Here is a 25,918-nt window from a genome sequence, read left to right as displayed (position 1 = left end):
GGAGTAATGACTTTCACCAACAGATCTGGCATTGCAGGGATGAAAGCTGTCATTCTTGTTAGACATTGCACTCGTGAGCCACAAATGAAAAGGCTATTTTTCCCCATATCTTCCTGTAAAATCATATGATTGGATAAATCAAGTGAAATGCGCTTAACAGGCAGTGTGATAGCCAATGGCTTGGCTCCATAAGACCAAAAAGCCAATGCAGCTTAACGGATGTGTTGTTACGATTAATCGGCCAAGTAACTTTATCCTACATTTAGATTAGCTGCTAATGACTGGGGAAACAGGCGCTTTGCAATCCATGGAAAGTCCACGTAACCCTGAAAACAACAAGCCTGTCAATCGCACCAAGGAAGGCTTTAGGAGTTAAGCAAAATTCAAATTGAGGTATGAGGAAGCTATTTGAATTGAAAACTATTTCACAACTATAGAAGTATGCAAATATTCTATGAATAAACCTTACTGCATTCAGAGAATACAAAATAACACTTTACTTCATTTAATGCTATGGTCAACATCTGAGTACAGAAAACTTAATTAAGCTTTCCTATTCCATGTCTATCTTTTTCAGAATAACTGGTGTGCTCATTAAACATCTGACAGTATAGTATATAACCACACAATGAGGGAAGACTATGGCAAATCCATTGTAAAACAAAAAGTGAAGTAAACAGGCACATGGACCATCTAAAAAGGCTTCGCATTGCCTCTTCCATCCTTTACTTTTCTCCTCTACACACTGCATACACCTTTGACCCTGAATAAAGTATTTGTTACAAGATCTTTCTCTAATGCACATGGAGTGCTTCCAGAAGTGGTACCATTGCCATGTACTGTGTGTGTGTGTGTGTGTGTGTGTGTGTGTGAGAGAGAGAGAGAGAGAGAGAGAGAGAGTGTGAGTGTGACTGTGCAAATTTGTTATTACCTAGGAAAATAGAGAATATAAAATGTAACATACTGCACAGTCTAATGTACAAGACATCTCCTTCATACCTTAAATACAATAATATAATACTAGCATTCATTGTAATTATTAAAGTCATCACTGATCCTCTGAGAAAATCAGTAGAATTATCAGTAAAACTTGCAATTGGCGTTATTTAAATCAATAGTGCAAATCGTGCAAAAAAAAATCTGATTTAAATAGAATGTGAATACAGCATCTGTAGAGCATCATAAAGTCTTTGATCCTGGATGTGCTTGGGGTCCAGGAGAAGATGTGAACCCTGCCCATCCATGCTGAAAGTGTCTGTTGGTTTAGCAGGAGAGGTGAACCAAAGATTCAGTGCCCTCTCGTCCCCTCCTCGCCTCATCTCCACTCAGCTGAATTTGTCTTGGATATTCATTAGGCTGCTGCTAGACTTGACTCTTTTGGCTGTGGATCAGAATGAGGGAATAGATTAGAACTAAACTGGCAAGAGATGCAACAAAATATTCAATGCACAGTTTAACATTGAAGTCAGACGCTGCTCAGAGCATAACACTGTGTTCTACATGCTTTGAAAGATGCTAAAATTAGTAGTGTTTGAGACTGATTGGTTAAGTACTGTCTGAAAGTGATTGACCATGAAATCAAAAGCAGTAAGGATCAAGCATGAACAATTAACACTAGCAAAGACCTTTGCCCTTTTACTTAAACTTTCTAGAGAGACGATTTGCAAGGCTAGGCAAGTTACTTACGGTGTATAAGCTTACGCTTCTTTTGTTCTGAGTGCAGGAAGCTGCTTAAGTAAAAGATGACAGGGAGGAAGAGCATGAAGCTGGACACTGCGATGACAGGCACCGTCTCCTCCCGAGGTAACAAGCAACTAAAGTTTTTACTCCACAGGTGCTGTGTCATGTTCATCTGAGAAGTAAGCAAGGTAATGATATCACAATTCTCAATTCTATCATAATCTGCTACCAGGCTGGTTCACACTGTACCAACAAAAATATATTTATTTATTTTAACACCAACATCTAGCAAAAACAGAAGAAATAACAAATGTCATTGAATTAACAAGAAGCTACAGTATATAAGCCATTTAAGGTTAATAGTAGACATTGTACCAACAAAAAACAATGGCTTTTGTTGGATTAGTGTGTTACTTTACATTAATGTGTTTGGCAGATGATTATGATTTTATCCAAAGGAAACTGCATTTTAGATATACACTTTATAATGGATTTTAATACATTTCCTGGAAATGAAACCAATAACCTTGGTGTTCCTACTGTCTGTAAAGTCTGGAATACACTACGCCACTTTTAAAGGAATAGTTCATCCAAAAATTTAAATTTGCCATCACTTGGTCGCCAATGGATCCTCTGCAGTGAATGGGTGCCATCAAAATGAGAGCATTACAATTGATAAAAGCATTACAATTACCCACAAGTAATCCACACGACTCCAGGCCCCAATAATGAATGTCCTGTGAAAAGCTGCATGTTTGTAAGAAACAAATGATCTAACATTAAGACTTAATTAACGTCAAACTATTGTTACTAAAATAAGAGTCCTCTATCCATAATGTTGCTTTCTCCAGTGAAAAAGTCATCTCATCTGAATCAGGAGAGAAATATGCACAAATCAAGCACAAGCGAAAACAGTTCTAAATAAATATGTTGCTGGATTTTAATGTACAATAGAGGATGGGCTTTTTTTACTGGAGGAAGCGTTAACTGATGGATGGAGTCGTGTGGTTTCTTGTAGATTATTGTGATGTTTTATCAGCAGTTTGGACTCGCATCTGATGCCACCCATAAACTGAAGAGAATCCATCGGTGAGCAAAGGTGATGTATTGCTAAATTTCTCCAAATCTGAACAGCTTGTAAAATATGTTTGATAATTCTCCATCTGAATAAAATCATAGTCTAAGGATAAAAAAAGGCTGTGCCCCTCATAACAACTCCAACTGCCCAAAATCTGAAGACTGGCTCTGACTTTGGCAACTATTGTCAACTCGTCCAGAACTACAAATTGAAGCAAAAAGTTTTTGACAAAAGTCGTATTGTGTATTCCAGCCTTTAGTTTGCACAGATGTAGGACTACAGACAGTGCTGTTTTACAATTCTCCCATAATTCCTCATAAAACTTAATTTGATAACTTAGGACTGTGTTTGAATCAAAAAACAGGGTGTGTGTATATTAGTGCATACTCACTGCGTCTTCTAAATCAATGCAGAGCGTTTGGTTTTTCTGCATTCTACCATAGACCTCATTCAACCTTTTGTATGAGGTTTTGCAGTCTTTACACAGTTCAGTGTGGTTCCTCTATTAAGAGAACAGGATACTCTCAAACTCTAGTAATATGTTTTAACTGAGCTTGTACCTATCTGTATAAGACATTTGATAATACCTGATATTGTTCAAAACAGGAGAGTGACTGATTCAGAGTGGCCATGAAGTAAAGAGTATCGTTGGAAAGAGCCTCTTGATCTTCAGTCAGACATTCTTTTGAGCAAAAAATATTAGAATTATTCTCAAAATAATCATAACTAAATAAAAACATCATAAAACTTCTTCATACTGCAACAAGTGGTGATAAGTGTATCATCTGGTTAAGAGTGAAAATGAAAGAAACATGCTTAAGGGAAGCATGCAGTCTAATGCCAGTTTTAATTGAACCTACAAAATTTCAGGCTATGTTACTTACGCTTGCATTCTGCTGATGTCCAGATCTCATCTAATTTGATGAAGAGGGTATAGAGCAGCATCAACCTATCAGAACGCATCAGGCTGTCATGGCAACTGACATTTCCAGGGCCAGACTATGAGGACAACACATAATCACAGGTCATAAAGTATTTTGCATTAACTTCTACTGCTGCAGTCCCCGTAACTGATTTTATAAAAACAACTTGTACAATGACAAAAGAATATACAGTACAGTATGTACTTACATTGCTTTTTTTAAGTGAGATCATATGAGAATATGATACTGATGTGTATGTTCATGTGTATATTCACTGATGTGAACTATTTAAATAGACTTGGTTTATCTTAAAATAACTAAAAATAGCTCTTTAAGCATACTAAAGAATTCCAGAGTCAGTGCGAGTCGGGTTTGGTGAAAAACAGTGAACACACACAATCACGAGACATGAGTGCATGTGACCAGCGGGTGGGAATTCGGTCAACCTACAAACCTTCAACATAATATAGGCACTTTGTTGTTAGAAATGGACATTTCGACTTGGAATGAGCACTTACTTGGTCAGATGATATGTTTTTATAAATGTCCTCCAGACTGTTGAAGCCAGTGTAACAGTTCTGACAGATTTTGACAGGTCGGGCATAAGTCACGAGGCAGTTCGCCAAAGTCACGTAGCGTTGACCGTAGATGCGAAGCAGTTCAGTACAATACTCGTTGACTTCCAAGTCCTCTGGAAATGCAGATGAAAGACTGAGAGAGTAGAAGGATCCCAGAGTGCTCTTCTGTGATACAGGAATGACTGCTGATGGCAGCTTCAGTGCACTATCGCCACTCATTTCTGAGGGGGAAATAGAGCAGTTAGCAACGGCAATAAAAGTAACAGCCCATTCTGCAAATAAGCATGCTGATACAAATGTAAATTTCGTTAACGACTCCATATCTTATACACTCCAAATACAACACGCTATCGCTATCGCTTTGCGACTCTACACAGCTTCCTGTTTTCTTTCTTTTCTCCTACGTCTCGGTCACATGACTAGGGTAATCTCGCGATGGACGAGATTTCAATTGACAGGTGCACCTGTAATGACTAAAGTGAAGTCCCGATTCATCCATTTCCAGTTGTTTTGTGTCTATACAATGTACTGTTTAAAATAAACTATTTTGCTTGAATTTCAGAGTTGAATTCTGCATGTTGCAGTTATTACAGAAAAAGCTGAATAGGGTCAATGGTGCCTCTGCCATCTATTTAACGTAAAATATATGTGATACCCTTTTGTTTTTATGAAATATACATTTTACTACTAGTAAGGAAAATAGATGGAGTTGGGTTTTATTGGAATTAATAAGAAATTTAACAGCCTCTTAAAAGCTGCAAAATGAGTCTATTTTCGTTCTAGTTTTTGATCATGTACACAGAATATAGTATAGGCTATTTATTTGATTCATCACTATCAATATTAATCATTAATCAAATTAATAATTTTAAAAGGTAGCCTAAAACATAAACGCAAACACCTAATTTAATCCGTTTAAAATCATCGGGATTAATAAACAGTCCAATATATTTCTGACTGCGTTCTTTTTGTATTTCATTATTCTGTGTGTGTTTGGAGACAGTGTCTTTATGAAAACGCGCTGCATCCTCTCTCTTCTCGGTTTTTGACACCGCGTGCAATTTTGCGAATGTGTTAGCGCGCGCGGCCAAAAAATAATTACGGAGTCAAGGTAAACGATCTGGGCTCCGATTCTGATTGTGTTAATTGTAGCAAACCCTCGAATCAAGCCACTGCAGTCAATGGTCTTTAATGTGAAATTAGTGCCTCTTGATAACTTGCAGTCCGCGGCAATTCTGCAGTCATGAGAGCCTGATGGAAATGGGGGACTGAGAATGCCTCGCATTAAGGGCTATTCTACTGCGTGCGCTGATGTCTGAGGGTAAATTCGCAGGTTTTATGTCGGGAATTGTAGCATTAGCTCTCCACTACTACAGTGTAGCAGCTCTGTTATTGTGATAGCCTTAAATTGGATGATCCAAGTCATCCCTCCACTCTTCCCCCCGGCAGCTGAATTCATTGGTTTGCAAGCAGGGAGCTTATAAACGAGGTATAGGCTATACAAAATCATACAGTGATACCAAGAGGACGTTTGCAGTGAAAATACCCCCAAATATTTTATAGGCTATATATCATATATGTTACCTCAACATGTCCTGGAAGAAATAAGATTATTGATCATCAGTGTGAAACTAATCAGGTTTTTATAGGTAGGCCTACAATTACCACGTGCATTAAGGACTTCATTTGAATGCACAACAGAGACGCAGGCAATTGAACGAGGACAAAAATCACTAATTAGGCTGCCTAAGTGAAGTATCTTCATCGACTGGAGAGCTCTTAAGCAAAGGGATGAGCCTGGATAACTTGGCTTAAATTCTGAAAATTATAAATGTGTGTGACTCAAGATTATCCTAATGAATTTTTAAAACGAAAAGCTGGTTTTCGAGGAACTACAAGAGACATTGATTTCATGGGTCATCTGACCCTCACAATCATTTCTGAGGTAAATGAGGCATGGGATCGTGATGACATTTATCCCGAGATTAATTATTTTGTTCTTCCAGTTAAGGCGTTTAAAATCTTAAAACAAAATTCTGCCATTGAAATAAAACTTTTGGATTAAACACCAATAACAGCTACACAACTGAATATGGATTGTTTTCTCGGTGAATAATTGATTGACAATTTTTCATATATCTTGATAAAATACAAATACTACATATTAAAAAGTAAATGCGATTCGGTCTCGTTTTTTTCTGCAGTGTATCGCGCTTCATTACCTTAACTTTGACTTGGTAATTCATGACTCTGACTAGGGACCAGTTAAGGGTTAACTAAAGACTGTGCGCTTTAAGCCGTAGCCTAAACCTGGAGAGAGAGGAGCTGTAAAGTTATGCAGAAGTTATTCTCCATCCTTTGGGCCGTCCCTAATCCCCCAAAACCGCGTTCTTTTATGCGAGAACTGTGCCTCTTTTCTTGTTTTGCGCTGCCTATACAACATAAAGTCAGACTGCATTTAATGCTTATGGCGGGATGTGAGGGGGATTTTGCAAATGCGAGGCCCCCTTTCGCCGAAATATTGCTCTCTAAACGTCGTGTGAGTCTACCAACCCAAAGCGACCCCAGATTCTCCCCCCGGTGTCTGACTCGAATGACAAACCAGCCTGATTTCACTGCATCGCTGGGAAATGTTGGGGCTGATAATAGAGATTTCGCTTTCATTTTTTACGGTTGACTTGGTTATTGTTGCTTTTCTTTTGCCCTGATTCCTTCCAGGGATTAGGCCTGACTTCCCCACTAGCAGCGGCCAAAGTGGCCCGAACTGGGGATGACAACTGACGAGGATCAAGGCTTGGGCTATTCTGCCCTCTGAGAGGCAATGTGAACCGAGAAGAGCTGGACAGGAGAAAAGCCCTTGGACAGGAGAAACGCGCTCTCAATGTTCAATGAACGGATGCCCTTAAATAGCTTAGAGAGCCCTGCAGCCTAATTAATTACTCCTAACTTTCCCGTTAAAACGTGCATATCAGGACCTCGCTAATTTGCATACTATAAATGGTGGTTCTATATAAAAAATAATTTAAAATTAAAAAACAAATTTTACAAAAAATTCAGAACAAAACTGAGACAACTTTTAAAGGGGAAATGATGTACAGTTGCCTCATTAAAAGTAAAATAAAACAAGAGTGGGATAACAGTTAGTAAGTGATAGTAGTTAGTCATTTATATGACCACTGGGGTGGTATCTTTTTAAAAGGTAGCCTACACCTTTGTACCTAAATGGTGTATATTGGTAACGTAAAGGTACATATTACATATTATTACAAAAGTGTAGCTACCATTTGAAAAGGTTGATACACATTTTTTTTTAAACTAAAAATCTGAAAATTAGAATTTTGTTTAGAATTCTATGTTGCTGGTATAAAAAAAAAAAAAACCTCATATCAGTTTGGCGGAACACTGGTCTGTGAGGTCGATCTCAGCCCCAATTCATGAAGTTCAAGCTGATCCATCATCTAGATCAGTTTGGACCAGCTAATGACCTGGATGGTCTAACTAAACATAGTACCTTAAACAGACATATTAATACCTTTTGATAGGGTACCAACCATGATGCCATGTTAGCTGATAAAAGCTTGGTAATTAATGAACAATACGTCAGAGCCGTTTGACACATCCTGAAAGTTCCAGTTCTGCTTTAGCAACACAATTTCTGCTAACAGGCTAAACTTCTGCTTCTGGCTAGACCTTCACAAAAAAATTTACTTCATATATGCTGGTGGATTTTATTAAACTTATTCTAATAGAGCAATATGTGTTTTCTCAAAAAGCACAAGTCCTGTATGATGTTTTTATTCACCCTGTGAAAAACAAATTGTGGATTGTGTCAATTGTTTTACTATAAAAACATACACATTTGAACTGATTGGTAGCACTAATCAATGATGTTTTGAGCTTGTCTCCCTCAACTAGACATGTTGACCATTCATGAAGTTAATCTTTGTTGACAGTGTTGTGCTCCACTGTCGGCCCGCTTGGCTCGCAGATCCAAGTCTCCAACAAACAGTCGGGATAATTACCAAACATGTAGCAGACGAACTCGATACACAATGGCGCATTGACTTCCTCACTGTTGGTCGCCTCTGTGGAGCGCCACGGCGAGGCCATCGCTTCACGCAAGTCACCCCAGGCATCATTCACCCGGAACAGGAGGCAAGGACGTCTTGTTTCATAACAAGACACGATGCTGACTTCTTTCAGCTCCAGCGAACTGGACATAAAACTCGGCTGACAACCTCCAGCACAGGACGATCAGAGAGGGAGAAGGGGGCGGTTAGAGTCAGCTTTCTCTGGGGAAAAAGAGTTACAGTTAGAGTTTACTAAGTTGACTTAAACTGCATGAACATTTTAACAATATATTTTACAGGTCACTTTTTTTTGCGCCTAGGACTTACTCTTTGCGTTATGTTATCGTCTTGGGCTTATAGTGACACCTAGAGGCCTGGGTCCAACCAAGAAAAAAGTCAGCCATGATCGTTGGTTATAACTGAAAAAATTCTTCCGAAATCACATACTTCCCTCCTATATAGTAGGCAAAAAACAGTATATGACAAGAGTAGTATGTCCGAATTCACAGTTTTCACGCTTTAATATCCCATGACCATACGGCCTCAGGAAAGGATTCGTGAATGACTGTGAAGTGATGCAACTGATGCTGGATCCTTTTTTTTACGGTCACAAAGTCTTACTAATTCAAAAGAAGTGCCTACCTGAGTCCAATAATGGAAGCAAATGGCATTCAGCTGGTCATGTGATCTCAAAATGGCCACCTCCATTAGTAGACCCCCTTTATGTAAAATAAAACTGTTTTTATAAGGCTACTCATTTACAGAGTCTTTAAAACATAAATCATTTAAAGATTAAAAATGCAATGAACATCTTTATGTAAAACATCTTTAAAGAGGGGAAAACTGCACCTTTAAGAGCCTTAGTTAATTTCCCTGCAAAATGTAATATAATTTATCATATTTTTATTTACACTAGAATGAATACATTTTTAAGGTTTAGTGTGCTGGCAGTTTCGCCAGTGATATCGCTGAATGAAAGACCCCCCTACAACTCCTTGTTAGTTGCCAACTATGAACTTTTTTTGCCCTGAAGAGCAGTTCAGTGCGAGTCGGTTCTCATTCACTGGCCGGCTTTTGTGGGCCGCCCTCGCTTTCATTCCTCCGTGCGTTACACCAATTAAAGGAGGACGTGCAGCAACTGTAATGGCCCGAAGAGTGATTGTTTTTGACAAGCAACAAAACACATAGATCCACCCCTCCGATTAGGACGGCCGGGGGGAGGGTGTATTTTAGGGAGGTAGTGCTCAGCCCAGTCAGTGCCCTTAAAGCGGCATGAACTATGAGAGGAGGGGTATGGCCTTCAAGGGAAGGGTTTTTTTTTCTCAAAGACCGGTCATGTCAAAGAGGAGGACAGAAAGATACCCAGCCTCCCCCCTACCAAGCTTTATACACACTATACCGCTTGCCTGCGTACAAGTGTCAGCATTAGCTTTTACCACACCAGGGCTCAGTTTGAGAAGCCTGGAATTCCAGAATCAATGAAATTCCTAAAGAGCCGGATCTCAACATGCAGGCCAAATCCCACAAAGATTAAATCCAAAGTTAAGCTTTGCTTGGTGATCTATATCAGTCATAATCAAATAAAAAGAGCAGCTTGGCTTTATGTGGCCAGGACAATATACTTCCAGAAGGAATTTCCCTTGTGTGTGATGTGTAATGTTAGTGAGATTCTTACTGTCAAGTGATCTAATCACTCGTGCACTTTCAGCCTTCACTCAAAGACTTGACTTACGATTCAACTGTTATCTGATTCTGCAACAGAAATTATATTCTGCATGTCAGTACTCTAAAAAAGTGGCAGCTGTGGTTGCCAGACATTCACAGTTAAAATGTATATTTTGCATATAATGGAATGGCATATTGGTGCATGTATACATCTTAATCTTAATAAAATAAACATTGACTAAATAATATAAAACACTTATGTGTTTTGACACCGATGACAATGAGAGCAAACTAAATTATTTTTAGTTAAATTGAGTTAAATCATTAACTATAACTTTTGCCTCAAACTCCTAATTTCCTGCTTATTAATAGTTAGTAAGATATAGTAGGTAGGAGTAGGGATGTCGAATATGGTCATGCAAAATATGTGCTTTATAAGTACTAATAAACAGCCAATATGCTAATAATAGGCATGCTAATACGCAACTAGTTAATAGCAAGAATTGGTCCCTAAAGTGTTACCAATTATTTCTATAAATCATAATCATGTGATATGTCGCGTAGATATCCTTTTACTGCAAATATATACGAATTAAAATTAAATTTACACCAATAATTTATAGCTTTTACTTGCAAAAAAAACATTTTACAATATCTTACAGTGTAATTGCATATAATGCGATGTTAATCCATTTACACCGTATATGTTGAGCTAAGTTTTTACTGTAGCATTTTTAGCCTTTTTCTGTAAAAATTTTTAAAAAGCATCAGGAGTAATATTATGCAATTATTTTGACTGAAAATATTTGCTGAAAACATATTTTGACAAATTTTTTATATTTATTACATATATATACACATATCATTTTTTCATGACAATTTTCACAAATAATTGTGTAAACAGCAACCATACCAGCGCAGAAGTCTTTGTTAGAGCCATATAGATGAAATTATTCAAATTTGACGGACTGCCGAGCCAACACAAATATAAGACCGATACTAATATTGATCTGAAACGAAATGCATAACCGCTCATGAATTGATCACGGTAACGCATTGAGGCAACTCCGGCCGCGGTGGAACGCAGATGCCAGGTGAAAGCCGGCTCTGATCAGCAGGGGTGCGTATGCATTTTGCTCCTTTAGAGAGAAGGCTTTGGCCCAGATGCAGCTATGTTAACTTTGAGTGGCCCCCCAAACACACTCCTTCCCACTCTTCCCAAGCCCCCAGGTTGCCTTTGCATGACATCATCGCTGAAGCATGCCCCCCAAGCCCCTGTGAATCTCCCCGTCCTTATTCCCATTGAGCCTCTGCAAGCCATACGTTTCTTTCTCTCCCTCTCCTTTTTTCCCCTCCTTCTCTTTCTCTTCCTCCTCTGCTTCCACCAATCCCCTCCCTTTTTCCTTAACCAGGAGAAGGCATTGTTTGGGGCGAGGGCCTGATCAAAAAACGCGGCCCGCCCAAACTGCGGCCTTTCTGTAAATTCAATAAGCCCACCTTAAAGATTTGCCTAATTAATGGATGACATCTTTGGCTGGAGGAGAGGCGAGGTATTTTGCTCGGGCTCGCTCATTGTTGGCCTCCTAATTAACTTTCCCAGGTCAGCCCGGGTCTCAGCAACCTGGGAGTGAAGAGCTTCATTGTGAGAGGAGTTGTAAACTTACTTTTTTTGCCTCGGCACTTAAAAGGGAAAGCAACTATAGGGAACAGAAAATATCCTATTTAAGGCCTTTGTGAGTGAACTGCCTGCACATGGTCCAATAAAGGAAGTCTTTTTAAATAAGCGTTCATGGTCCTCCCCACAGTCCTCCTCTCCCCTCCCTCTCTCCTCTCCTCTTTTCCTTTTCGGAGCGACGCAGAAAGGTTATGAATGATAGTTTGGGGTCTAAGGAGTGAGGGGCAAGGGCCAGTCTTCTGTGTACCATTTGTGTTTGAACCTTTTGAGAAAGTCCGAGTTTGGGGGAAAAACCTTTCTGGTCTGTCTGGCAACTGTATGATTAGCGTTTCTCACTAGGAAGACGAGAAATTTGAAGTTTGAAACATGGATGTATTTGGCCTTATTATCTCTTTCAATTAGGCCACCTACAACGGAGATAGTTGTGGCGACGGATGCAATTCACGTAAACGTAACACACTAATATCGAACTTAATGAAGATAAAACTGATCATGGAGAACGAACGGAAACAACAACACAAATCACACTTTGGGAAAACAATGAATCCATCAGTTACACCTAAAAACGCCCCCCCACCCCAGCTCCGATATCGTCTCGCCTCCTCCCTCCCTCCCTCCCTCCCTCCCTCCCTCTACACCCTCTGTCTGATCCCAAAATCCAAGCCTCCTCATGTAATGAGCGGGGTGTGATCTTCCCACAGTCACTGAGGCCAGCTTCAGCATCAAAACATCAGCTATTTCAGCTCTCTCTGACCTTTACTGTCATTGGGTGGCAATACAATAATAAGCTATGTTAACGTCTGTAGAATGTATTATTACATAATCATCGTTTCCATAACTGGTGGACATGTACAAATGAAATTCACAAGACAAGAGGATTATAATAGCTAACAATGAATTTTTTTTGACAAGTTAAAAATGGATAAATACATACGTTTTGTAACTGAATTTTCATTTGAATTATTATATTTTTTCTCTATATTTATTCAGTACTTGAACACTGAATTTATGTATGTCAAAAAAAAAAAAAAGAGAACTTGACAAATTGAAAAAATGTCTCTGAAATATTTTTCTTGTAGTTGTTTTTTATATTAAATAATTGTTGTTGGACATCTTTACATACTTAAGGGTTAGTAGAAAGAATTTTACTTGATTTTGGTAACACTTGACAATAAGGTTCTGTTAGTTAATCTAACAATAAAAAAATAAATAAAAAGGATAATTACAATATTTACTAATTATTAAAATCAAAAGCTGCATTTGGTCATAATTATTTAACGGAGCTGAACTAACAATAAAGAGTGGATTCTTCTTTAATGTTAACAAATATGAACAGTAAATATGACAAAAGTATTGATAGTTGGATTAGTTAATGCATTAACTAATGGGATCTTATTGTAGTGGTACCAGGCTGCTTTGACACAATCTGTATTGTATAGATCACTACAGAAATAAAATTTGTGTGTGTGTGATTATTTTAACAATTTAAAAAGATATATATTATTTAATTTATTAATAATATATTATATATTGCAGAATTTAATGTATTATTACATTTTTTAAATAAAAATTAATTCAGGACACAGAACATGCAAGCGTATCTATAGTAAAAAATGATCCAATTCTTTCAGTGTTACTGCAAATATGACAACAAAAAGCAAAATCAATGCATAAAGCAAAGTTAAAAATATAAATGAAATCATACCATATATCATATAAAAGCCATCAAATGATGTGATGGGCTTTGGCAGGCAAATTGTTTCTGTGAAATATGCCACTGATGAGCCGTCACCTGAAGAGACAAATAAGAGAGCGCAAGCAAGTAGAAGAATGTTGATTTCACAGCAGAATAAAGTTTGTCATTTCGTGCCCCTAAACTGTTTGCCGAAATGGTGTGAACAGCTAAAGCCTCTTTAGCCAGCTGTCATAATTTGTTAACGAGGCCTTTCAAAAAAGCAGAATGATAATGAGGACAGAAAAAAAGAGACAGGCAGCGAGAGAGGGTAGAGGGGGTGCCCTTCATAAGTGACTGTGGAAGCGGAGAGTCGGTCCCCAGGGAGCCGGGTCGGGGGGGACAACATCAGACCGATTTCAGCGCAGCAACATGATGGCATCTCTGACGTTTTAATATTAATGAGAGCGAGCTCCTCGGCCCGGCCTGCCAGCACTCTCAACAGGTGCCTCTCTCCTGTCCCGCTGACGATAACACCTCTAAGTCTCAGGAGGAGCTCTGGGCCTTAAAGAGAGGGAGGGCAGGCAGAAAGGGCAACGGAATGAGTTAAGTCATCCATTTAAAAACTTAGATGATGAGGGGAGAAAGGAGCTCGCTTTTAAAGTCACCTCTCGTGAAGCCGAACCACGAGGTCTCGATATTTCTCCTCTTCTCCCAAACCCCCTTGAGAAAGAAATTGACTTTTGTTTGGAGTTTGTGAAAAGTGGGAATCAGGAGAAGGACAATGGGGCTCCCCATGGAGAGGACCCGAGTGAAGCCATCTCAAATCAGTCAGCCAAGGGACCAATTAATCCGGCCATTGTCAGGCCCAAGCCACTGCCAGCACATCAACACATTCAGAGCCCATTGTCCCGACCCTCCTGCAGTAGGATTTAGTCCGTCCAACAGCCAGTTTTGTCCGGGCCAGCTCAGGCGGAAGTTTCTCACTGACAATTTGCCCCAAATAGATTTGTCAGAAAGCGTCCATCGACCTGCCAGTTAGACAGGGCGAGGTTGTGTTCGGCCTTTATTACTATTATTATATTTTGGAAACGCAGGCAGCATAATGGGAAAATACTACAGGTGTGTGGAGAAACGTATGTGTGACGGTCTAACCTCGTGTAAGGTGCGAGTTGAAATGAATACTGTAATTGCTAACACATGGAATGTGTGTTTGTATGTATATAATTAAATTAGATGTCAGGTCTCTGTGTATGTGAATCCAAAATGTTTATCAAAGGGTGAAATATAGGGTTCATTTTGCAGTAACTGAAAGAATACGAAAATGATCAAGATGATGATTATTCCTACATCATACTTGCTATGGGAAGATATTATATATTTATATTTATTCAAATAGAATTTCCCTTAAAATACTATATGGACTATCCTGTCCTAATTTCTCTGTACAAACATTATTGCATACAAATTTGCAAGGATAGTTATGAAATTGCTAATGTTATTTTATTCAATCCTAAATAACACCTATTTAAAGATGTATATTCAGTTACCAGGGAAAAGCTGTCTAATTCTAGACAAGTTAATGGGTATCTGATTGTTAGCTACAATGTGGGAAAAAAAAAGGTTAAAAAATAAGCAACAATCTGAATGGCAGATAATATCTAAAACAGAATAATACAAAAAAATCCTCGTCTATTTAGTGAGAACTTTTTTTTGAGTATTCAATCAGCGATTTCTGGTAAAATAAATAAATAAAAGATTTGTACACGTAAATACAAAACAGTTTAACAGACATATTTCTATGAGAAACAAATATTCTATACACCATACACATATAGATACGTGGTTTAAGAAAACATGTTTTGTATATACCTCAGTTAGAATTATTAAATAAAACTGTTTTGTTTTTTTCTTAGTGGCCCAATAATAAGAGGTTAGTTTTTATTTTCTTAATTTAGTAATTAATTTTCAGTTTTTAATTAAGTAATCTATGGTTTGATCAGATTTGCCTCAGTGAATTAAGGGTTAGAAAGGCTAGGAGCTTACTCAGGTATTTTTTTTTTATACGTAATATACATTTATTTCTGTATTAATTCATAATTTAAAAAATTGAAAATTTAAGTTCCCATCCTCATTTGATAGTAGTTTCTCTACAAGACAGGAACAGAAGTGCACTGAAAGTGCCTAAATATTTGTAATCCTAGCCATCAGCAATCCGCAACTTTTTTCTGAATTGATACTGCCTCATACATGTGTTCATCTCAGAACAAAGTGCCAAAACAGAAAAGTCTTTTGCAACATCTCCAACATGCTGTTACAGGAGTGGTTAAGGATAAGAGATGGTGTTGCTGTCCCTCTCCACTTTAAGGGCTAAGTAAGCAGTTGCATACTGATTCTGTCAAGCCAACAACTAGATACACAATCAGATGGTTCTTTGTCAGAGATTTTCATTGACTGTTATTGAGAGGAGAGTCACAAGCACAAAAAGTGAAAGCAAGCAGCCGGGGCAACCATGATGTTGGTTATGTTTGTGTAAAGACTATCTATGAATGACAGGATTAGGGAGAGTTAAGCAGATTACTACGAGCAGACCACCCCACCCCTAAGACACACACACACACACACACACACACACACAGAGAGAGAGACACATACACATATAAACACAGAGATAGAGAAAGTGGGAAATGAGAAAGAAAAGAGAGACGGGACAGAAAAAGTCTGATTTGTCCACAATCATATGCAACATGATGCTCTTAACATAGGCTATCTAAAAGTCATTACACTCAGAATCATGTTGATTTAATCACTCATGGCCTAGAGTTTGCTGGTGATGCCCACAGAGATATGGATCTTACTGTGACACTGTTTTTCTCAGTCTGGCACATAAGGTCCTGAAAAATGCACATTTGAATGTGCAGTCATTCACCTGTCAAAAATCCTAATTTCTTTTCAGTGCACTGAGAACACCGTTTAAAGGAGGACATGACAATCACTAATTGCGATTAGATACGCCCCCGTTCGCCACGTTTAGACCGAGATTTAGGGCTCCCATATGGCCCCGAGCTACCGTGGGAATGTTCATAATTAAACCTAAAATATGGGTGTCTACTGGCGGCGGCCACAACACGGCACGCTGTTAAGGTCAAGATGTCATTGCGCACGCTCTCAAAGGGGTACAGTTGTGATTCCACGAGGGAAACTCGCACGCATGTTTCCCCTCTAAAACACAGCGCGCACTTGATTTTACAATCCATTTTTACAATTTTTCTTTCTTCTTATAAGCAATTTAACCGAGTCTGCGGTGAAATGTATTTAGCATTTAAGGCTAGTACAAAAAAAATAACTTTTTTCCATATAGAGCTCATTAGAGTATAGGTAAATCTATATATAAACATAAAATCCGTTCTAGAACTGTTTATTTATGGCTACATGTTTAGACTGGGTCTCATAAATAAAAATTAACTTAAAAAATTTACTTCGCGCCCACACGACAAAGAGACGTTGCACGAGCAGTGCAAAAGATACAAGTAATTTTAATAATTTTTTTCTTGACAAAAAAGTTGAAAGTTTTGTGTTACATACACAATAGTACAAAGAAAGAAAATGTTGCCTATCCCCCCAGAAAAATTAAAGGTTTTAAGTAGATCTATAGCCTAAATATAATAAAGGATGGTGTGTATATTTAGATTTTATCTACGAAAAAGTAGGGGGGGGGGAAACGTGCAGTCGAACAAATTACAGTGTTAAATACACATTTACCACAAACCAGCAACATTTATTATATACTAGCCTACAGTAGTAATCATAACAAGACACATTTACCTGTTGATTCACTCTTAAAATGCAACAAACAGACTTACAAAAAAAAAAAAAAAAAAAATCCTCTAATTTTCAAGCCGTGCGTAAAAACCTGGCAAGATGAGAGAGCGATGTGAAACACTTTGGGCTCGATCTCTTTCCTGCAGTCACTCTACCAAAGCAACAGGTGCACGCGCGCGAAGGAAGAATCCGGGGAAGTTCGTTGCAAAAAGAAAAAGTGATCATGTTTCTAAAAGGTTATTTAAATAGAATGCTTTAAACTGTTTACTTCGGTCTGGGAGCAGTTAGGTCACTGAACTCTCTGAGGATGGAAATGTGTTCCTAATCAGTGGCAAACGTTCGATTCGGTCATTTAAACAGCCTTGCTGATCCTAATCAATTCCTATAGAGCGCACCATTAGCCTCTGACAGTGTCTGACTCACTGTGTATGGAATATCACTTCATCCGTCCCCGTGACGTCATGCGCGAGCAGGAGTTGAAGCAGAAGGCAGGGAAAAGCTAAGTGGTCAAAGGAAGTTGGGCTCTCCTCCCACCCTCCCTCTCTCCCGCCCTCCTACTCTAATACATCTCATACATATTACCAAACCTTTAATCTGACGGTACACATCACAAAGTCACTCACCAAGGCTCCGGGCTGAGACGCATTTCCCAGCTCATGTTGTACTTTTTAAGCTGGTGTTGAGCAGCACAGTGCTTCTCCATTAGTTGCACCAAGTTTCCGTGGCGCTGAGAGACCACAGACCAGGGACCGGTTTGGGCATTATATTGTCTGTGGGGCTGCATCCATCGCATCAGTCAACAGTCAGACGAAATCTGGATTCTATTTGCTGAAAAACAAGAGGAGCGACTTGGACACAATCGAAGAAAACTCTAACAGACAGCACCGGACCGGTTGTCCACCGCAAACCGGATGTTAAATTTGTGCTTGTCATTTTTTAAAACCAAGACAAAAGTGTTAAGACTCCCCTGGGCCTGAAAAGTGTAACTTTTCAACGCAGTTTTCTTGGAGCAGAGGTCTTCAACATGAGCAAGCCTGCTGGTTCAACAAGTGGTTGTCTGGATATTTTAAATGTCAAATCCAGTGAGTAGATCGTCTTTCTTTACTTTTGAGATATGCATGTTGTTAGAAATAGCGTGATGGCGAAGAAAAAACGCAGTCTCTTTTTGTTTACGAAATAAGTGCAAGTAAAATTATTGCTTGTGGGTTAAGATGACAAAAATCACGTAAACTCCATGGAGCTGTCAAACGCAAATCGAAACGTTTACATGCTGTCAAATTGTTGCCTATACCTAGACTGATAGCACACAAGCCAAAATACTCTAGAAATCATTCTTTGTATAGGGCTACATCTTAGATGTGAAAATGAAAGAAAATAAATAAATGCATGCAATCTTAGACAAGTTCGGGTTTAGTGATGCTGTTACACTCCTGAGAATGTTTTGACAGCCTTATTACCCCATTATGCTTTGCAAATAAGTTGTGCGTGCACATTGAGATTCTAAAAAAAAATTATACTAATTATAAGATACCAGCCTGTACAGTTTTAAAATATCATAACGTGGTCCTAAGGTATGCGTAAACTATACATAATGTGTCATCAAAGCAGATCTGCAAAGTTTTCCTTATTAGGCATTCTTTTGACTTTCAATAAATTTCAAGGTAAAAAGAATGCAAGCGCCCTGAAATTCATCTATAATAAATGTTTTCTGTCAATTTGTTATTTTACAATTGCAGATAAAATTCTCTAAATTGTCTAACTGGAAACATTTCTTGAAATATGAAATACTGTGTGTGATTTTCCTGTAATAGCCTACGCTTGTGGTGGTAAAAAAAAAAAAAAAGAAAGAAGTGCGCCTCTATTTTACTTTTTACATTAGGCTTAACTGAAAATGAAAAACACAAATAGTGTTAAAGGTTTTTAAAAGTTTAAGTGGCTTCAAGTGAAAATTAAAAAGGCAATACAATTCATTCAAGTGAAAGGCAAAGAAAATAAGGTAACCCAATCACAATTTTAAAGTACACTGAATGATTTCTAAATAACAAAACTTAACATATTTTAGATTTAACACAATTTTTAAATCTATCCTAGAATTTTATAAGTAATTTTTTATAAATATGAAATTTGTAAGGAGTAATTTATTTAGCACCGGTGAACAAGTGAATTAATTTCGTTGAGGCCTAAACTTTTCGTTCATTATTATTTTAAATGGCTACCCCAAAAAACTTTTTGATGACACTTTACATGTAGGCTATTTGACTCGGGTGTAAAATGAAGGAAAAAAAAAAAAAAAACCTCAGGTGATATTTAATATTCACTTGAGCATTATAGCCTATATATATTTGTTTTCCAGGGGTGAAATTGCGGCACTGTTTGGGTGGTCGAAGGCCCATTAAGTTCAGAGTTTCTTACAACTGCACGTAATCCAGTGCAGCAGGTCCCAGGGTTGATGCTGATTACAGTAATGAAATATGCCATGTCTTTAAACAATTACTGCGCACAATGCAACAGACCGGGACCCCCACCGTGGAAAGTTAAAGACGTGTCCCCTTCTCTAACAAATCCGCCTTCAGTTCATATGAGTGTCTTACCAACGTACCAGTGTGAGTGTTGTCATATTATGCGATGACTGAACTGGATGGAGGACAGTAGGACTTTATGACTTCCTCGAAATAAAAGCAGTCTGGTTTAATGGGTTTAGTTACCACATAAATAGGCATAAAATCGCAGAAACAAAAATTCTTAATCAAAATAGAATTTGTAAATGCCCTTGAAAAAGCAGGCGTTCTAGCTTCAAGCGCTTTATCATCTGGGGGAAAAGAAGTGTAATCGTGGAGCAATTTTCAAGTTTCAAAACGACTCCGATACAAAAGCAACAAGTTGCCTCTATCACAAGAGAGGTTCTCTTTTTAAGTCATGCAAAATACAAGCATATGAAATGAAATATTCAATTGATCTGCATTGTTGTCAAGACTTTTACATGCAAGTTTCGCACTGCTAAATTTTAAAATCTATACGCACACAAGCAAATCTTCATCACCAGAAGCCTGTAACAAAACACCATTATAATTTCTGAAAGGACCTATACGAGGAACATCTGGCATGCACAGAACAGAAATGTGTTTTTACATTAAAATGCAGCACAGTTTTTTTTCTTGTTTTAAGAAGTCAGAGTGCATGAAGTCGTTTTCCTTCTCCGTCTTTACCGGTCTATATCCGAATTCCCATGCTACCCTTTTTGACGGGTCACTGGAAAATCAATGAGCAGGTGGACATATGTCAGTGTAATTACATAGCCGTTTCTCTAAACGACTCCCCCATATACATGCAAATATAGCTCTATTGACAGACTTAAATACAGAAAAAAAGTGTTCTGCACACACAAGAAAAATCACAATTTTCATTTACTCCAAGTTCATTTGCATACACTTCATTTGAGTCGCTGAAACGCGCTGGTGCGTATTATTCTCCTCTCCCGTGTCACTCCCTAATCCGCGAGCCTATAGACGGCGCGAAGAAAGCAGTTGTCGAGCTTCATTATGAAGCGGGGTTGGCAGCTTGTCGAGACCAGGCCAGTCAGACGAGGCTCAATGGGGAAATCATTAAGTTAACACTCTCCCTAATGTCGCCATTGTGCGCGTCAACTGAACATTGTTTTATGGGACCTGCGATATGACGCTTCCCACCAATGCGCTCTCAACGTAGGCCTATGGTTTACACATTCCTATGGACAGACTCATTAAAGGTGTGTCTTTTAATACAACATTTATCACGATTTTAGGGCAAATGTGCAAATTATGCAATGACTTTCAAGGAATTTCTCTAGAAAATTATCAGGCGCAGTCTGTTGGAATTTTGCATCTTGCGCAAATTTTTTTTTTGTTTTTTTTGGGCCCTTTAGTTTTAAACAAAATGAATGCGTTTTGCGCGACACACTTGTTTAAATGAATCTAACATAAAGTGATTACTAACAAAAGTAGCATACTGTGTTTTGCTGGTAAACCGCAAGATATTGAACACGAACTAAAGCGCACGAGAAGCCTACTGTTGCTATGGTTACCTCCTCATCGCGATTTTTGTTCGCTACTGTCTATTATCGACAGGTGGAAATATGAGCGCGGCCTAACTTGTAATCATAAACTTAACTAAACGTATCTACCAAATTGGGGAAAAAATAGGCTAGACTAAGTAGCCTACATTTGAGACCCCCCAACTTTTTGTTCGGACGTCCTTTCGGGGGTTCAAGCCTTAATTAGGATGATCAGCTCCCACCCTTTGCAAAAAAACAAAAACAAACAAAAAATAAATAAATGGACTGAGCTTTCTAAAATATTTTGTCCGGTTAAAGTGAATAATTATTATAGCCTATATATATATATATATATATATTATAAACAAATCTACAAAAACTTATGAATAATCAAATTTTACAAAACATTTGTCAATATAAAAAAATAAATGCTGTATTTTCTATCTCTGTTAGGTCGGATTCTGGACATTCCATGTAAAGTGTGTGGAGACCGAAGTTCTGGAAAGCACTACGGTGTTTATGCGTGTGATGGGTGCTCGGGATTTTTCAAGAGGAGCATAAGAAGAAACAGAACGTATGTCTGCAAATCTGGCACACAGGTGAGCTATACTAATCAATTACCGCGATGTGTTTGAACCATAACAGCGTCGGCTAATTTGATCTAAGCAAGCGCGTCTAAGGACTAGATTACACCTCCAGTGATTTTCATAATTGAAAGATTATCCCAGAAGTGAGCCCCCTCCCGCGCCTTTGAGGGCCCTTTGCCCCGTCTAGTGTAACAGGTGTAATCCAATCTAACGCACCGGCAGGACTGGGTGGATTTGGAGAGCGGTAGGCGGGAATGAGACTATTGGCCGTGCGGCGGGGGAGCGAGTCAATAGCCGTCATTACTCTGCCATTCTCACATACCTGTGGAGTGGAGACCAATGGAGCATATAGTAGAAGAGGCTGTTTGTCTGCCTTTACTGCTCAATGAAACGAAACCTACTGCATTTCCTTATGCCTTCCACCTTTTTCCTTAGGGCGGCTGTCCAGTAGACAAGACACACAGAAATCAGTGCCGCGCCTGTCGCTTGAAAAAGTGTCTAGAAGTGAATATGAATAAAGATGGTAAGTGCTAGTAAATAGGCCTACATTTGTCTTTGTTAAAAACTTGAATGAATTTTAGATATGACAAAATAATTTTGTCTCTAGACTCTGATGCATGTAACCCCCTTTGACAGAGGCAGAAAATGAAAGCTCTTTATTCATACCATAGAAAAGTATTGCTTTTAAGTGTTTTACTTACGAACAACAAGACCACTCGTATATGCAAAATGTTTGACTTTTTTTTTTTTTTTTTTTGAAATAGTACTAAGCCGTAAAGCCACTTTTAACTATTATTAACATTTGAAAGAGAGAGAGTGCCCATGCACCACAAGACTTAGTAGTCTTTGAATGAAACTTTTTATGAAAAAGGTCAAATGGAGTAATCCTAATTAAAGTAGCTAATTTATATTCAAGATATTTGTAGAAAAGAAATAGTAGCCTATAATGATTAAGCTGTGCACACTTTTGTGTTTTGTGTCTTCAAGATGCAAGTAGCCTAAAATAATTTAGAATTTCAATAAATTTTTAAATAATGCTATAAACGTTTTTCTAAAATGTATGAATCCAACAAGAACAAATAAATTATTTGACACGTTTCTAAACTAATTTTAAACGATTTCTGTTTTGTGTCATATGAGAACGCTTATTTTTCATGTCACTGATCTTTACATCACTACAGCCGTGCAGCACGAGAGAGGACCGAGGACTTCAACCATTCGAAAGCAGGTGGCATTGTATTTCCGAGGGCATAAAGAGGTGAACGGTTCGTCGACACATTTCCCATCCACTTCTATCCCGGGGCCGCCGTTTTTCACTACAGTCACGCAGCTGGAGCCTCACAATCTGGAGTTAAACACGGTCACAAGCACACCGGAACGACAGGCCATTGTGGGCCTCGCCCAACCCACACCGAAGGTAAACATGTTCCTTCATAACAATGCAGTTTAAATGAACGAATTGTCAATTTATATGAACTTCACTAAAGCATATTGAACTATTAGGCTATCTGAACGCATGCGACCCCGCTTATTTTCTATGATAATGTAATCACTTTTCAGTATCCTCATGAAGTTAGCGGCAATCCCATGTACCTGTATGAAGTGGCGACCGAGTCTGTGTGCGAATCAGCAGCGCGCCTGCTCTTCATGAGCATTAAATGGGCCAAGAGCGTTCCGGCCTTCTCCACACTCCCTCTACCGGACCAGGTAAACAAGTGTTATTATTCGCCAAGGTTTAATTTCACACAGATTAAATATGCTATATATGCCACCAAGTGTGAAACCAAACTCAAATGCTAGGTGTTTTATTTATAGTCATGAATGAACTTACCTTTTTTTTTTTTGCAGTTGATCCTATTAGAAGACGCTTGGAGGGAGCTGTTCGTGTTGGGTATAGCGCAGTGGGCCATTCCAGTGGACTCCAGCACTCTCCTAGCTGTTTCAGGTAGGCCATACAACGTTTTGTAAAAATACGATATCTTCAAATGTTATCTCCATACAAGTCAAATATTTAGTGTTTTCTCGCGAATTAGGAATGAACACCGAGAACACAGATTCCCAGAGGCTAAACAAAATCATCGCAGAAATCCAGGCGCTGCAGGAGGTCGTGACTCGCTTCAGACAGTTAAGACTGGACGCTACGGAGTTCGCGTGCCTCAAGTGCATAGTCACCTTTAAAGCAGGTGGGGTTCGAGAAAATACAATAAAATTCAACATATTAAAGCGAAATATAGCTACTATTAATAATTACAGAAACTTTCTCTACTGGCCAAACAGTAGGTCTGAACAAACATGCCGTTTTTTCCCCCCGTTCTTGCAGTTCCAACACATAGTGGCTCGGAATTGAGGAGCTTTCGCAACGCCAGTGCTATTGCAGCCCTTCAGGACGAAGCCCAGCTGACTCTAAACAGCTACATCCACACCAGGTACGGCATGGGTGAATCTATAAAAGCTCATTAAATAAGTATTACGCAAATTTAGAACACTTCATTTTGTGTATTTTTTTGTTTTGTTTTTTTTAACGAATTGTTGCGTTCCAGGTACCCCACTCAGCCGTGTCGCTTTGGGAAACTGCTGTTGCTCTTGCCTGCTCTGCGTTCAGTTGGTCCGTCCACCATTGAAGAGGTGTTTTTCAAAAAGACCATCGGAAACGTGCCCATCACACGACTGCTCTCCGACATGTACAAATCCAGTGATATATGAGCTACTGAGAGACAGAGAAAAGAAAAGAAAACGTATCTTTGACCTTGGCATTCGCATGGACGCTGTGGATGATACCAGATACCCTAATGTGATACTTCACGCACTTGTTTGGAGAACAAAGCTCTACCAATGTCAAGATGTTATTACGCAGGGAAACTATAAAACAAACAAAAGACTGAATCTCTACAAGTTGAGCTTACTGCTTAGAAAGAAAAAAATGAACGTTTAACCAGTAATTTTCTAATTGATTTACTTTTAATCTATTTAAGTTCGTTTATGGAAGTAACTTAACAAGCTTAATCTGTTCTTGTTCTGTCAAGATTTAAATACAAAATTATCTTAGTTCGTAGTCATATTTGAATGGAGTGTCCGTGAGGTTATGTACAATCATTCATTTCAAAACGGGACTTTTATTGTGTCCAATTGACCAACTACCTATATGACCAATGCTGTTTTGATTTCAGCACCAGTATCATTCATTTGTCCACAAGAACTTTGAAGAAAACCAAAAAAGAAAAAAAGAACCCATGAGGTATGTTGCAGGGAAGTAGGTCGCTGTCCCTTTGACATAGTGCTGAAAACCAAAGGCCCATGAGTCAGAATTGAAGAGCAAGTTCATTCCTGTTTTACCTTCTCGCAGAAGCTCCAACTTTAATCAAAACACTTGAACCAGCTAATCAGGGTTACTTCAAATGTACACTGAAAGGTTGGAATTAAACTCTGCAGGAAGGCAGCAGGACTGAGCATTACTGACTTGATGCATCACATAATTACCTACTGAGGTGACTGGGAGGCCGCAGCACCCACACCCTGTGACCTTAACAGAAGATTAGGGTTTACAGGCAGGGCATTCGAAATCCTCTGGATACAGATCTGTTGGCATTGTGAGTTTTCTGTGCGCCCACTCTGAAAATGTCATTTTATTGATGTTTAAAAAGTTGTTTCTGCTCAATCCATGGCCCTTGTCGGAGGTCGCCATTTTAAACCTTTGTTTGACTAGCTACTAACCCTGGAAAAGAGACACCGCGATCAGCACTTGATTTGTTTTTGTAGTCTGTAAATACATTTCTCGTTGTACAGTGATAATTTTTGTGAAAGTTGTTCTAAGATATTAGAATAAATATTGAATATTGATCACCTGGTCCTTCAACAACTGTCAAATGCATGTCTCCTTTTACTTTCTGGGTTTCTAAGGCTTCCTTCTACAAGCAGCAAAAGGTCCATTGCACCCTAAACGGGGTATTAAACGGAGACAGAGAGGTTCACGTCTGCACGTAAGTGCATATTGAACCATTGCCGATACAATACCCTGGACCTTGAGTGAAGTTGCTGTGCCTCGCACGGCTCGGGGTTTCAAGCACTCTTTCACAAATCAAGGGCTTATCCCAAATTGCATTTTTTAGCTTCATTTTTTGATAGAGAGGATACAATAGAA

At 38.7% G+C, this 25,918-nt stretch overlaps 1 protein-coding gene and 1 long non-coding RNA gene across 3 annotated transcripts; one reads left to right on the top strand and one right to left on the bottom strand.

The window, feature by feature from the left end:
* Positions 1-1,705: 1,705 nt before the first annotated feature.
* nr2e1 (nuclear receptor subfamily 2, group E, member 1) lies at positions 1,706-25,560 on the top strand. 2 transcript variants are annotated; one of them, XM_058756328.1, is made up of 9 exons: positions 1,706-1,803; positions 21,647-21,792; positions 22,216-22,303; positions 22,962-23,197; positions 23,341-23,487; positions 23,629-23,725; positions 23,814-23,963; positions 24,101-24,206; positions 24,321-25,560. In XM_058756328.1, the coding sequence occupies exons 1-9, from the start codon at positions 1,743-1,745 to the stop codon at positions 24,481-24,483; spliced, it is 1,194 nt and encodes a 397-aa protein (XP_058612311.1). In that variant the 5' UTR covers positions 1,706-1,742; the 3' UTR covers positions 24,484-25,560. The 2 variants fall into 2 exon arrangements, with proteins under 2 accessions (XP_058612311.1, XP_058612312.1); XM_058756329.1 differs by lacking the exon at positions 1,706-1,803 and adding an exon at positions 17,982-18,245.
* LOC131527310 (uncharacterized) lies at positions 7,943-9,019 on the bottom strand. Its single transcript, XR_009267628.1, has 3 exons — positions 8,972-9,019; positions 8,657-8,783; positions 7,943-8,551 (listed from the first exon to the last, which is right to left on the bottom strand). It is a non-coding gene; the product is annotated as an uncharacterized LOC131527310 (long non-coding RNA).
* Positions 25,561-25,918: the final 358 nt, after the last annotated feature.

Source organism: Onychostoma macrolepis, chromosome 20, assembly GCF_012432095.1.
Source record: "Onychostoma macrolepis isolate SWU-2019 chromosome 20, ASM1243209v1, whole genome shotgun sequence".
Taxonomy (NCBI): Eukaryota; Metazoa; Chordata; class Actinopteri; order Cypriniformes; family Cyprinidae; genus Onychostoma; species Onychostoma macrolepis.
Note: the sequence above shows the minus strand (reverse complement) of the source record. Positions and strands in the feature narration are given on the sequence as shown.